At 47.5% G+C, this 15,395-nt stretch overlaps 1 protein-coding gene across 2 annotated transcripts in view; it reads right to left on the bottom strand.

The window, feature by feature from the left end:
• Positions 1-833: 833 nt before the first annotated feature.
• C2CD3 (C2 calcium-dependent domain containing 3) overlaps positions 834-15,395 on the bottom strand; it is a 107,381-nt gene continuing 92,819 nt past the window's right edge. For both annotated transcript variants that reach the window (XM_006777931.2, XM_015557494.1), the window contains exon 33: positions 834-1,629. In XM_006777931.2, coding sequence (XP_006777994.1) covers positions 1,489-1,629 — 141 coding nt within the window. In that variant the 3' untranslated portion in view covers positions 834-1,488. The remainder of the gene's footprint in view (positions 1,630-15,395) is intronic.

Here is a 15,395-nt window from a genome sequence, read left to right as displayed (position 1 = left end):
TTCCTAAGCCTCCACTAAGTGCCAAGTGCAGGCGAAGGACTTTCACAAATGTCATCTCACTTCTTCTTCAAATCAACCCTATGAAGCTGGGGTTATTATCTCCATTTTACAGATGAGGCAACAGAGGCTCAGATGCAGGGAGAGTCAAGCCGGAGGGGACCGGCTGTGCATGTGGCCCAAGGACCCTCTGGGCTCTCTCTCTGGGCTCACCTCGACTTCTCGGTTCTAGGAAGCCTTCCCTGACTGCCCCCACCCACATGGCCCTTCTCCATACAGTCCCTGAATTCACAGCACTTACCGGCTGTGTCCTGTTTTGGTCACCGAGTGCAGAAGCCTTGCGACATCTCTGGAGATGTTTTGTGTGGTGGTTCACTTCCTAGCTACATCAACAGAGGCAAATTAACTTCACTGAGCTTTAGTTAACTCTAAAATGGAAAACCTAACATGTAGGTTAGAGTTGTTTTTTTTTTTTGGATTAAGTGTAATGACCTTAGGAGTGGAAAGCAGGACCCTCCCTGTTAGCTCCCTTCTAGCCTGTCGCAGCCACTCTGCACATCTTTGTCCTTATCTACCTGCCCCCCGCCCTCCCCCCGCAGGCCTTGTCTTCAGTAGCTGCTCAGTTTGAGGTCTGACAGTCTAAGCCAGAGCCACCCGTCCCAGAGAGGTGGGGAATTCTGAAACGACTTGTTGCAGGAGACTCCCTTTGCTTTGCTGATAGATTTGAGGCACCAGCAAAGAAGTGATGGGTGTCACCCTAATCAGGATCACCCGATCTTTGGGGAATTCCTAACTCTCTGTCCAGTGGCCAACCCAGGAAATACTTGTGCACAGAATACAAATACCAATAAGATTTTATTCAAACACAGGCAGGAACAATGACCTTCAGAGCTGGGTAAAAACAATAAGTTAAAAGCATGGTTAGAATTTCAGACAATCAGATAAAATGTTTGAAGGAGGTGATTTCCCCCTCCTCTCCTACTAATTCAACACAGCATAAAATAATTTAGATCTATAAAATATCCTTATTCCCAAGCAAATGAACTGAAGGTGGTGTAGCATTTCCTCATTTACGCACAATGCAGTCTACACCTTCCCCCAACACCTTTAAGGCAGAAATGGCCCATCACAGGCAGAGAATGAGCTCTTGCCAACAGTACGCTGTGTCAAGGACATTGGGAGGAGTTTCTCAGCCAAAAGATGCCTGAGTGGGTCCCTTCAAAAGACAAGTGGGCCAGTTGGGTGCTGGAATCCATTCCATTTCTAGTCTTTGCCTCAATATATCAGGAAGAAGCCGAAGTCCTTGCAGGTGGACAAGGGGCCGATTTGGACGCTCTCACTGTCTATGCTGTCTGGGTCTCGGGGTGCCCATAAACTAGCCTAGTGGTTTCAGGACTCTCACAGCCTAGAGAGGAGACCTGGCACTCCTGCAAGCTGGACGAGGCTGAGGGCGGTGGGCAGGGGCTCCTTCCTTCAGTCTCTCAGGCTGCGTTAGTCTTTCTGGGAGTACTTGGAAGAAAATATCCGTGCGATTCTGCGAGTTTCTTCTTCAGACAGGTTGGGAGGCAGCGAGTTAGGTCTTGGGCGACAAGGCCTTCGGGACGGGGCGCTTCCAGTGCCTTCACTCTTGTCCTGGAGAGGAAGTCAGCTAGGTTAGCACTGAGGATGTGGCACCACCAAGAGATGGCTTTGGTTCCTCTTATCTGTTGGTCCTTTGGCTAACAGTGATGCAGAGCTTACTGGTTTACAAAGCACTTCACATACCTGATCTTGTATAATCCTTACCTCAACCCCATGGGTGGGTACATCACTCCCATGTCATGGATGAGGAAACTACAGTTCAAGTGAAGTGAACTCAAGGTCCCACAGCTTGGAGTAGCAGCTAAGGTGTGAACCAGCTCAGACTCTCTCTAGGCCTCCGGAGGGGCAGTCCCCTCTAGGATGGGTTTGAAGCCTCATCCATTCTGCGTCTGTATGAGTCTAGACAAGACATTTGTCCTCTGAGTTATGTCTGTCCCACGCGTGACACTGGGAATGTATCCAACTTCTGGGAAGAAGATGCTGGTGAATAATATACTCTGTTGGCCCTTGGAGTTCCTCAAGCTGCAGGTGACATGAAGCACATACTCATGGTCCTACTATCAAACATCTCTCTGACTCGAGCGGACAGGTTAGCACTAATTCCACCCTAAGGTGCTCCATTTGGGCTAGTCCACTGTGGTCCTCGACTCCTCTATGACTCACTATTTGCTCAACCTTTTTTCTTGCTTAGTCTGTGCCAGTCTCCTGCCCTGAAGGAGCTCAAAGCTATACAGGAAAGCTACCCCGGCAGCTGGGCAAGAGCACGGCCCTGGGGAAGAGGTAGAGGCCTCGCAGGAGAAGAGGAAGTGCTAAAAGGAGATGGGAGTCGCCACCACAGGCAAACTGGGCTGAGTTTGCAGCATGCAGCCTGCCCTCTGGATGGACCTCTCTTCCTGTCCTCCAACTCCAGGAGCTGTGACCTTCACTAGCTGAAGAACACTAAGAACACACTGCACACCCCTCAGGCACTGAGGAGCTTGAGGCTACCTCCCCACTTCCTGAAACTCTGCTGCTGATGGGAAACTGAGGCCCAGCTATAGCTGCTTCTGGGATCAGTAACATTTAGTGATCCTTCATTTCCTTAACCTATTTGTGATGCCTACTGTGAGAGGGAGACAGAAATGGACAGAATTCATTTCTTGACCTCCACAGCTCAGTTATGCAGGGGAGACAGAAAGACCTACTGAAAGAATTAGAATAGCAGCCAGCATATAAGGAGAGTGGAAATCAGGCATCCCCACTCTACTGCCTGGGCATCAGTTTCCCACCCATGGAAAAGGGGAAGATGGGCAACCCCAAGGGTCCTTGCCAATCTGGAATTTAAAATGCCAATGGAGTGCATACAACCTGAGTAAGCTCTCAGGCATGACAAGATTTCCTGGGAACCAAAAGCAAAGTGGTGCTAGGGACTGAAGATATGGTTCCATCTTCTAGGCAGGCCTACCTAAAATGAGAAAAAGGGAACCGACCCTTTGTTAGTGTATGCATTTCTTCTTTCCAAAATATGGGAGGCACCTGCATCCCATAATGCCTCAGACCAGGGGAGGCCAGTTGCCTAGCCACTGCCTGTTACCTTCCCCTTCCAGACTGAGTGCTCCTAAGGGCCTGAACTGAATCTATGCTTGTGATTCCAGCTGGTCCAGATCCAAGATAGGAGCCTGGTAGCTGTTAGATCAGTGAATGGGCGGGACCAAGCCACTGTGACCAGAGGCTTAAATTGAGTGGGGAGGAGACTGTCTCTTGTAGCAAATATCTCATTCATTCATTCTGGAACCCATGGTTGGTACGGCCTACTATGTGCCAAGTTTTTAGAGTCAAATCCTTTCTGCAGCATTTTAAGCCTCAGCATACCTTTCTCTACTCCCAAGATCCAAGATTGTTGTTTCCTGAACTATTTAGAGTTTAGGAGTGACACCAAGTACCATTCCAGTCATCTAGTTGTACTGCAGATGGATCTTCTGGGTCACCAGCTTAATTTCCATTTTTTTTTGATTTTTTCTCTTTATTAAGGTATTACATATGTGTCCTTATCCCCCCCCCACCTCCCCGCTCATGCCCTCACCCCCCCTAGTGTTTATGTCCATTGGTTACTTATATGCATGCATATAAGTCCTTTGGTTCATCTCTCCCCCTTCCCCCCACTCCCCCTGCCTTTCCTCTGAGGTTTGACGGTCTGATTGATGCTTCTCTGTCTCTGGATCTGTTTTTGTTTGTCAGTTTATGTTGTTCATTATATTCCACAAATGAGATATATTCTTAGAAGTGGGATCACTGGGTCAAAAAAAATATGGAACACTTTACAAATTTGTGTATCATCCTTGTGCAGGGGCCATGCTAATCTTCTCTGTACCGTTCCAATTTTAGTATATGTGCTGCCAAAGCGAGCACAATTTCCATTTCTTTTTCTGCTACAGTGAAAGGGGACCAGGGAGATATCGGTCCTCTCTCAAATTCTAAAACCAGGCCTCTGTGTCCTGACAGAGGGGAAGCATTCTCTGTTTTTAAGAGGCTCTGATGGGCCTTGCTCTCCATGATTGGAAGGGCCAAGTACCTCAGTTCATGAAATGACCATCAAAAGATCTTAGTTGGTGATTCATCAAACCTTTCAGGAGCCTAAGATCTGTTCAACCTAATCAATTCTTTTTTTTTTTAAATAAGTTTTCATTGATTTTTAGAGAGATAAAAAGGAGGGGGGAAAGAGGGATAGAAATCTTGCTGATAGAGAAACATCATTGATTGGGTGTCTCCTGCACGCTCTCTACTGGGATTGAGCCCACAACCTGGCATGTGCCTTGACTGGGAATTGAACCAGTGATCTATTGGTTCCTGGGTTGAAGCTTAACCACTGAGCCATGATGGCTGGGCCAACATGATCAATTCTTCTTTTTAAATAGATTTTATTGATTTTAGAGAGGAAGGGAGAGGGAGAGAGAGATGGAAACATCAATGATGAGAGATAATCACTGATCGGCTGCCTTCTGCACGCCACCCCCTCCCCCTTCCGGGGGATTAAGCCTGCAACCCGGGCATATGCCCTGACCAGGAATGGAACCATGACCTCCTGGTTCATAGGTCGATGCTCAACCACTGAGCTATGCTGGCCAGGCCAACCTAATTAATTCTTAAGGATAATAGGTAGCCCTGGTTCCTGTCCACATGGGTCTGCTCAGCAAGAGGGGAGAAGGAGACCAACCTACCCAACAATCAGAGATGAGTCCTAGAACTTGGGAGCACGGAGAAAGGAGCAACTATTAACAGCTGGAAAGGCCAGGGCTCTTCACACAGAGGTGGGATCTGAGACGAGCAGGGTTTCAGCAGAGCTGGGGGAAGGACATGAGGTCATCCACAGGAGGGAACAGCACGAGCACAGGCCTGCACTTGCTGCCTGGGCCAACTGCCCTGGAGCTGCATCTAGTGTGGCTGGTCCAGCCAACCTCCCAGCACCCACGCCCAGACCCCGCGACTTAGGGGGCCTTATCTGTGTGGCTCAGGCCCAGGGACCAGGGCTTGGCTGTGTGTACAGGGTGAGGCAGAGGTGTGGAAAGACAGAGAACACACCCTCAGCAGCATTTGGTTTTTGTTGGCCTCAACAGGGTTTAAAAAACATCTTGACTAGTAATAAAGGATTTTCTTCCTCAGGATTGCTACCCTAAAATACACAACCTGGAGGGGCTGGGCCGAGGTGAAGCTAGCCCTTTTGGCAGAAGCAAGTTGTCACCATAGCCTGGGATTTGCAGGAACCTCAGCGGTCCTGGGGAGGCAGGAGGAACCCACATGGAAGCAGGATCCTCAGACTGAGGGGCTGTAGGGGCCCTGGAGTCTAGACAGTGGGTGTCATACGTGGGGTGATATCCCTGGAAGGATACTTTGAAGAGGGACTTGACAAATCATGAAGGTGGAATATGAGAGAGGGTATTCCAGGTAGAAGCGCAACTTGAGCAAAAGAGTGAAGAAGGAATTTGCTGGGAAAACAGTGGGGTGGGCCTGGTTGAACTGTATGTAGAGATAATGGAAAACCCAGAGAAGGGGACTGGGGCTTGCCGAGGGAACTTCCTAAATGTCTGGGGAGAAACTGACCATATTCCTCTGTGGGATCTGGGGTGGAGGTTTGACTACTGTCCTGGGTTGAAGGGCAGAACTGTTTTTTCCAATGGTCTGGATAAGCATGGTAGCAAGCCAGGGGCTCTCCAACTGTCCCCATTAAACTCACCCCGCTTTCCCATTAAATTCTCCAAATTTCAAATATGGGAACCTCCTTTTTTCTGAACACTTGGACACCTAGGCCATGAAGAACAGGCCTTAATGCCTATTATTTGAGACAGGTGTCTCAAAGGAGATTTTAATGCCAAAAGGTAGAACTCCGCTGGGGTGAAAAAAAGTGTCATGGAAGGAGTAAGATATGGTGGTGGAAGGAAAACTTGGGGCTTCCTGGGCACCTCCAATCAAGAGGCTAACTCTGGCTGGGAGCTGGTTCTAGTTCTGGCTCTAGTGCTTCTTAGACAAGTGATTTTGGGCAAGTCACTTTCTCTCTGGGCCTTGGTTTCCCCATCTGAAATGGATCAGGAGGGGCAGATAATGCCAGAGGAGGCTCTGTAACCAGGGACTTATCCCAGCTGGGTTCCCTCTTTGGCCACGTCCCTGTGATGCATCTTCTCCAAGGCACTGTGATTTGGGTTCCCTCCACTCCAGTCCCCAGATGGGTCCCCCTGAAAAGGCCACAGCATGTTCCCAGGAGGGTGGTAGGTGCAGGTGCCCCCACTTACCCCTGGGACTTTCTCACAGGGGAGACAGTGGGGTGGAGCGGGAGGAACACTGGTCTGAGGCCAAGCTCAACTGCCCCACTTGCTAGAGCCAAGATACTTTCTTTCTGAGTCTCAGTAGCGTCACTGTCAAATGGAGTTAAGAACTTCTGTTTGGCCTTCTTACCTCAGGTCTACTGTGAAACTGAGAAATAAAATTCAGATGTGACCAAGGCTCTGGCCAGGTACATCTTACAAAACACAGGTGCTAAGCTGGAGCTACAGCTGACACCAGCTGCAGAGAGTAAACGAAGCCTTGCTGTTCTTTGACCTCACCCTAGCAGAGAAGAACTGGGTACAACACCTCCCCAAGGCATGCTAGGCCAGGCCTGGCCAGGCTCTCCCCACTTCACTGAGCCCTGCCCAGTGAGCCTCTGGGCCTGGCATTAGGACTGAAGTTTTGTTCTTTCCCAGAGCAGCTCCCCTAATGATAAACACTGACTCAGGAGCTGGAAGCAAAACTTTCCAGAGCTGAAAACTGTTAATAGCCTCCCGGTTCTGGCTGGCTAGGTGGGCTTGCCAACAGATCACTGCTTCAGACAAGTGAGGGCTCAGTACAGTTGCCTGCCTTGCTCAACTTTCACCCTCTTGGCTGGCTGCCTGCTTCTGGGGTGGGGGTGGGGCTCACAGAGTCCTCTCTGAAGGCCGGGACTAAGACTTGGTGCTAAAGAGAGCTGTAAACCTAGCAGCTGTGGCTAAGAGCAGAGGGAAGTGGGGACAAGATACAGACCACAGGCATAGCCCTAAGAGGCCAATCTTAATCTGACCCACCCAGCCCAGCTGTAGCACAGCTGGGGCCCACGCTCTGAGCTCACACTTCATGCCCGCATTAGAGCTCTCATCATGTGGATCTCACTACCTACATTCTCCCTTTGAGAAGCCTTCCCCGACAACAGGCTGTTCCCCAGGGCCTAGGATCACTCCCTCACCTTAGGCCTGTCTCCTTATCTACCCAATGAAGAGGCCTGACTAGATCCAAACTCCTCAACCTTTTGAACCCATGCCGTCAGTGAGAGGGGAGGGTTAAAGTGACAGTTGGTCCTTTCCCTCAAGGAGCCTGTCATATTGCATTCTGGGCCAGGGTGGGCATCAGCCAATTCTAGCTATTTCCCCTGATTTCTGTCCATCCTTGACCAGGGAGCTCATCTCCTTCCCAAAGCTTTGTGTGGCCCTTATCAGAAGCCCTTTAATCTTTAGGTCTCCTCTTGGGGCTCTGCAGAGGGCTAGAGTCTTGGTGGCTCACAAAAATGGGCCTCCAGCTCCAAGAGGGACAGCTCAGCCATCAGGCCTGGAGCACAGGCTGAGGACAGAAGACACCAGGCTCAGGAAGTTTCCTTGCTGATCTGATCTGGTGATTTTGTGGTGGTTGGGCTTCTTTGTCAGGATTGTATATTTTTTATTTTTATTTATTGATTTCAGAGAGGAAGGGACAGGGAGATTAAAAACATCAATGATGAGAGAGAATCACTGACTGGCTGCCTCCTGCACACACCCCACTGGGGATCGAGCCTGCAACCTGGGCATGTGACCTGACTGGGAATCGAACCGTGACCTCCTGGTTCATAGGTTGATGCTCAACCACGGAGACACAGCAGCTGGGCTTTTATTTTATTTTTTAATGTTTTTATTGATTTTAGAGATAGGAAGGGAGAAGGAGAGATAGAAACATCAATAATGAGAGATCACTGACTGGCTGCCTCTTGCATACCCCTCACAGGGGGTCGAGCCCACAACCCAGGCACATGCCCTGACCAGAAATGCTCAACCACTGAGCAACATTGGCCGGGCGATTGTATATCAGATGTCTCTGGGTTTGGGGAAGGGAAATCAAGGGACAGAAAAATTCCTTGGGTTCCTGGGAGAAAAGCAGCAGCCTTAATGCCTTAAGACTCATAGGCAGGCCATGGACTGCTGTGGCTAGAGCCCTATCACTCTTAGGCGGGGCAGTGTGTTGTTCTGGGCCTCTAACTCTGGGTCTGAATTGAGCACCCAGTAAATGCTACAGTCCTGAGCAATGCTTTCCATATTTCTCAGCTCCCTGTTCCCAGTGCTAAGCTTCTGATCATGCCTCTATCCCTTAGTATTTCTTTCCTACCAGTTCACCCAAGATGTAACAGCCTGAGAGAGAAGACATTTCAATACAAATGATAAAAATTACAACAGTTAACATTGTATAGTTCTTACTATGTTGCGTGCTAAGAACCGTTCAAAGACTGTACATTATCTTACCCAGTTAATCCTAAACAAACCCCAGGCGGCAGGTACTATTGTGCCCATTTTTTAGATAAAATGAAGCAGAGAAAAGTTAGGTAACTTGTCCCAGTTTACACAGCTGGTAAGTGGGAAAGCTGAGCTTTAAACCTAGGCAGTCTGGATTCAGAGGCCATGCTCCTAACCACCATACAAACTGCCTGACTGGAGAGAAGAGGGAAGTACGGCCATAAATTGAGACCAGAGAAACTTTGCCCTAGATCCCAGAAAGCCAGCAGCAGAGCCTGGGCAAGGCACCAGGTCTGCTCTCAGCTTCCCCACTGGCCGAACACCCTGATTACTAGTAATGTCTGAAACACTGTGTCCGGCTGAGTGGAGGTGAGAACACCAGGGTGGGAGGGGGTGGGCAACCTGCCTGGCCTTGTCTCCGTCCTGCCTCCTACACTCACTCTCTGGGACAGCGTTTGGCCCCATGCCTGTGGTTAATCTAGGGGCTCATTCATGATGTGGCAGAGCCTGGCCTGCGGGAAGGCAGGCACAGAACAAGACAGGGCAATCTCATGGTAAGGAGCTGTGATGTAGGCAGCCAGAGCGGCCAAGGCTCAGATGACAGGTTGCTTCTTGCTCTTTGTTCCTGATCCCTATCTTAACATGATTGTTTATGTCCAGGCCTCTCTCCTCATCTCTGGCCTTCTCTCTATAGTGTTTGTACCTCCCAGCTGCGATTCTCTGACAGATTTCTTTTCTCCAAATCCACAGCCTACAAAGCCTTTCCTTCACCTTTGTTGAATTCTACTCAAGCCACCCCATATGTTGCTGTCTTCCTTTCCCTATTCTCATTTTCTTTGCTTTGTTTTATTTAAGTGTTAATATAGGCTAATGTCATTTGAGGAAGTTAGTGAATGGTTTGGAGGCCAGTGCCTCTCAAAGAACTGTGCACTCCCTGAAGGCAGGGTCTGTAGCACCAGATCCAGCTCTTTAAATATTACAGGTGTTTTGTAGGAATTGGTGGACTTAGACATCAAACTGGTTTCCTTGTGGAACTGTGAGCTCCCCCCAAAAAGGGCCATAGCTCCTATCTTCTCCTGCATCTGGTTCAGGAATGTGTTTGTGCATTTGCGAAAAGATGTATATTTCAAGTTTGAGGCTCAAACTACCTTCCTACTCTCTGGCTCTGGCCTTCCTGTCCTCAGGCCCAGCTCTGGCTCACCTAATCACCAACTGAAGTTATTGAAGAGTTCGCAACAGAGAAGTCACATGATCTATTCAATGACTTATTTAACACTGTAGAGGCAAGGGCAGAAGCAGAGAGGCAAGTTAGGAGGCTCCTACAATAATCTAGACAAGAGATAATGATGGGTTAGGCCAGGGTGGTAACAGAGGGGGTGGTAAAAAGTGGTTGGATATGGATGTATTTTAAAGGCAGAGCTGCCATAATTTCCTGGTGGATTGGCAGAGAAATCAGGAAGGATTCTAAAAGTTTGGCCTGAAAAACTAAATTAGAAGGATTGATTATCTCTGAACCGAGATGGGAAAGACTGAGGAACAGGTTTGAGGAATAAAATCTGGTGGAGGTTTGGACATAGAGATACCAGTTAGATATCCAAGTGGAGATGTTGAGGAGGCAGTTGGACTATGAGCCTAGAATTACAGGAGAGATCTGAGCTAAGTAACCATAAGGAGTCTTCGCCATATAGAGGGAATTTAAAGTCTTCAGATGAAATGGGGTCACCTACAAAGTACATGTAAATAGAGAAGTCTAACAACTATGCTCTGGGTCACCCTTCTATTAACAAGTAGGGGAAATGAGGGAGAACCAGTACAGGCCAAGCAGGAGCAGCCAATGAGAGAGGAGGAGAACCAAGAGAGACGGATGTCTTAGAAACCAGTGTTTAAAGTAGAGAGATCAACTATGTCTCTTGCTGCTGAGAGGTCAAATAAACTGGGCACTCAGATGGATAACTGATTTAGGAATATGGAGATTTTTGCTGTTTTTTTTTGGGGGGGGCAATCTTGAAGAGGCCTTCCCACTCCAGTGGTAAAGTGGGTTAAAGTTTGATTACAGTGGGAGATCACAGTGGCTGCAGTATGGAGAGTGGATAGTGCTGAGAAAGTGTGGATATGAGTGTCTGGTCAGAAACAGTCATGGGCGAGATGACTGGGACTAAAGAATTGATGAAAAATGGATTCAAAAGATATTCAGGGTTGGCATTAAGAGGCCTTGGTAAGAGACTGGCTGAGAGTCCAGGGGGCTAGAGTCGGAAGCGGTGAAGATGACACCTATGCTCTGATTGAGTTTACCGAGATAAGTGTAGGCGGTAGAGGGTATGCAAAGGAACATGACAGGCTCATGTTTTGAATATAGTGAACTGTTTGTAACACATCAAAGAAAAGACATCGAGGATACAGTTGGATCCATGAGTATCTGCAGTATGGGAGAGAAGTCTAGACAGAAGATAGGGATTTGAGAGTCATCAAACTGTAAATAACAACGGAAATAACTAAGTGGTTGAGATTTTCCTAAATAAATTCCTACAAGAGCAGAAGACATAAGCCTGGGGAAAACAACATGCAAATTAGTTTTATATTCTTTCCTCCCCTTTTAGGGAAGTTGATAAAACTAGTTTGCTCATGGTGGCTAAGCAAACAGAGCCAGAAGTAACTATAAATAAAACCAGGAAGCTGTCCCTTGAAGAGGTACTTCATCACTGGAAGAGGAAGCTGAGGCAGAACTTGACAGATTCACAAGCAATGTGAAATCTGCTCAACCTGCCATCCTTCTCTTTGTTTTTTAAAATATATTTTTATTCGTTACAGAGAGGAAGGGAGAGAGACAGAAACATAAATGATGAGAAAGAATCATTGATTGGCTGCCTCCTGCACAACCGCTCCTGGGGATCGAGCCCACAACCAGGCATGTGCCCTGACCTGGAATCGAAGATACCCTGGTTTGCAGGCTGATGCTCAACCACTGAGCCACGCCAGCCGGGCTCCTTCCTTTCCTTCTCGGAGAGGCAACAATTATAAGACGACACTGTCATGAGAAAGGTGAGCCAAGGGGTGGCCTCTATACCCAACCTGTGTGGCACGTGGTATGCTACAGGACAAGCACCCTGGGAGGCCTGATTGTGAAGGCAAACCCCTATTCTGTAAAACTATTGTTTGGAATTCTCTGCTATTCTTTAGACGGCCTCGTAGTCTGAAAAAATAACTTTGCTTTCTAGCCCGCTTTAGCCTGCTTGAATAATGAGGAAGATACACTTAGCTGTCTGACCTTGTAGGCCGGAGACTAGATACGCTCAATGCCAAGAGAACTGCATAGTTTTCAAGGCCACCAGCAAGATAACCACTAAGTGCACAAAGGGCTGGCTGGCTCTTCCTTAAAAAGGGAAGTTCTGCTTGTAGCTTTACTTAGAATTTGGATTCATTTCCCTAAGCCCACCGCGGTGAATAAAGTGTGACTCCAAACTCTCAGAGCGTTGCTTGGTTCTTCTCCGGTTTTTCTGTAACATGATAACCCCATCTGGCAGATAAGAAAACAGACTCAGGAAGACCAGAAGACTTGACTAATGTCACAAAAAGACCTGTATCCATGATACACGGAGTAGGGAGGGGAAAAAGCCTGCTCCACAAATTCTTGAAGTAGAGACAGTCTGGAGCAGTGGTCGCCAACCTTTCGGACCTCACAGACCATTGGTTGTCGACTGCTGGCTGGAGGGTTTCAATGTGGAGTGAAGGATTAGGCCCTCCCTTAGAGCTTATGGTGAAGCCAGAGCAACTGAGCCAGCACTTACACGCTCTCTTTTGAGGACGGATCACTTGCCCTGGCCCGGAAGCAGGTCAGCTACAACACAGCCATCCCAAGACACTGGCTGAGAAGAGACCAGTAGCCTCTCAAATCCTCTTCTTCTGCCTTCAGGCCAAGGCTGGCCTTAGGAGGAGGCAGAATAGATGGAATCCTCAAATGGAGGTAAAGGATAGGGCTCCTGTCCTCCCCTCATCTCTCACTTTGAGCTGTTGATTGTGCCTATTTTCTCTCCCTCTCCTGCATCTTCCCCTTCTCCCTTTCTCTACTGGATCCCTGCATTAGCATACAGAAAGTTCTAGCTGGTCCCATATTTAAAACACAAAACCAACCCCCCCCCCGCCCCCTTGAACTCACTGCTACTCCAGTCACTGTGCTGTTTCTCTGCTCCAATTGCCAAATTTATGGGAGGAGTTGGTGTCTCCATTTTGCCAACCTTCAATCATTCTTAAACTTTTAATTAATACGATTTTGTGATTTCATCATGTAACGCATCAAAGAATCTATGTAACACATGTAAATTATGAACATAATAAAAATTAACATCTATAAATCCACAAAACCAAACCTAAGAATTAAAACATCCCATATAATAAAGATATAATATGCAAATGGTCGTTACGTAATGACCAATGGCCGACCCATAACTACCAGATCACGGATCAGCAGGAGGGTGGGGCAGAGAGCTACAAGCTTGTGGCAGAGAGCTACAGGAGGGGGCAGGACAGTAAGCTATAAGGGAGAGGGGGGCGGAGGGAGTTACAGGAGGGCGGGGCAGCGGGCAGAGAGCTACTGGAGGGTGGCAGCAAGTTACTGGCGCATGGATTCATGCACAGGGCTACTAGTTATTAATAATGTTGAAGAGACCTATGTGCTCCCCTTTCCTTACCCTACCCCCTCTCCACAACTATAAACATTGTAGTCAAACTGTTGAAAACTGAAAAGAAAAATCTTAGCAGCCAGAGATAAAGGTCACATTACATTTAGGGCAACAACAATAAGAATGATGGTTGCTTCTCACTGGAAACTGGAAATCATCAGTGTAGACAGCTCTAAATGCTAAAAGAAACAACATTCAAGTTGTTCTACATCCAGTGGGAAAAAAAGCCTTTAAAAAATGAAGGCAAATAAAGATATTTTTAGACAACTGAAGCTGAGAACATCAGTTACCAGTAGATCTGCACTACATAAAATTCTAAAGGAATTTCCTTTACAATGTATGAATTCCCTTCATACTGAAGGGAAAGGCCCTAGATTGAAATCAGGATGTGAAGAATGAAAGAAACACAAGAAATAAGTATGGGGTAAATATAAAATACTGTTTTATGTCTTACAATTTTCAGTAAGTCCACTTTTAAGTCCTTCAGAGACCCCAAGCTGAGATGATTAAGGTGCCCTTGCCCAAACATAATTCACAATGAAGTCTAAAATAAATCAGACACATAAAGAAGGTAGTAAGTTCTGATTGATCCCATGGTGACTACTGCAATGTTTTTTAAAAAATATATGTAATTCTTAAAATTCCTCCCCCCCCCAACCCCTTAATTTTTGGTGGCTCTACTTGTGCCTAAACACATACTTGATCCCTAGGTTAGTTGGCACTGGCTGGCACCCAGCCAAGAGCATGGCTCAGAAAATGTAGGTACAAATGCATCAAGTAGTGAGAGAGGCCACGAGCAGTGAGGATGACCAACCTCCTGAGGTTTCCTGGATTGTGGGACTTTCAGTGCTGAAAATGGGACCGTTTTGGGTGTGAACTGTGATGACTGGTTACCCTAACGCGGACCCAGAAATGAGGTCTTGAGGAGAGAGCTGACCCTGAGATCAGCAGACAATATTTTGTGGGCAAGAAAGAAAAGAGACCGGAGCACTAGCTGGTTTGAGCGTTGGCCTGCGGACTGAAGGGTTGCAGGCTTGATCCCTGGTCCCAGAGGGGTGCGTGCAGGAGGCAACCAGTCAAGTGTCTCTCTCACATCAATGTTTCTCTCTCTCCCCCTTTCCCTTCCATTCTCTCTGAAAAGTCAATGGAACAAATATCCTTGGGTGATGATTAACAACAATAAAAACTAGACTTGTTCTTTAACTGAAGTGAAAATTCTTTCTCCCTCTCTCATATTTTTATCGTATGTTTAATAGGTCAAAGACAGTATGTTCCCGTGGGAGTCGGCACATTATGAAGGCGAAAACACAGGGCAGGAACATAAGTTCTGCTTGGCAGGTGAGGGATAACAGCTCCAAGTGGCTCACAGACCTCCCTTCCCAAGGGGCATGACTCACTGACACTTCACCCACTTGGCTGATAGGGGGAGAGGGAAAGGAAGCGGACAGTGTCTGTTTCTTTCCTCCAGGGTAATTCTCGCTATCAGGTAAGAGTTTTATTAGTCTGGTGTTATTTATAAGGATCCTCAGACTCGGAAACTTAGCTACTGCGTAGCAGATTAAGTATTTCACTCCCTGGATGTTTTGCTCACAAGCTTGTGCTTGCTGCTTGGACGTAGCCCTCAAGTAAATGCTGATGGGTATGTATGGGACATGCAAGGAAGATGCAGAGAGGAAAGAGGTGAGCTGATGACCACAACCAGACTAGGAACAAAGGCCACAAAAATGCAGAGTTCCTGGTTGGGGACTCAGAGAGGATGTACAAATTTGATAAAAACTGCGATGTGTGGGGACTTAGGTTGATCCATGTGCCAAATCAATGAGATGTCCTGGAAATGGTGCTGGTGAAGTTGAGGGAGAGAGAGAGAAGGAAAACCAGTAAAAGGACCAGACATCTAAAGGCTTCTCTTTAGGACTATACCCTCAGGCTCTTAGGGTACTTCTGCACTGACCCCATCTGTCATCAAAGTAGGCTCTGGGAACCAGAAACACCAATCAGAAAGGATATATGCACCCCTATGTTCATAGCAGCACAATTCACCATAGCTAAGATTTGGAAACAGCCTAAGTGCCCATCAGCAGATGAGTGGATTAGAAAACTGTGGTACATCTACACAATGGAA

The sequence above is a fragment of the Myotis davidii genome, unplaced genomic scaffold (assembly GCF_000327345.1).
Source record: "Myotis davidii unplaced genomic scaffold, ASM32734v1 scaffold169, whole genome shotgun sequence".
NCBI classification, from domain to species: domain Eukaryota; kingdom Metazoa; phylum Chordata; class Mammalia; order Chiroptera; family Vespertilionidae; genus Myotis; species Myotis davidii.
The sequence above is the reverse complement of the archived record's forward strand: the minus strand, read 5'-3'. Positions and strand labels throughout refer to the sequence as shown.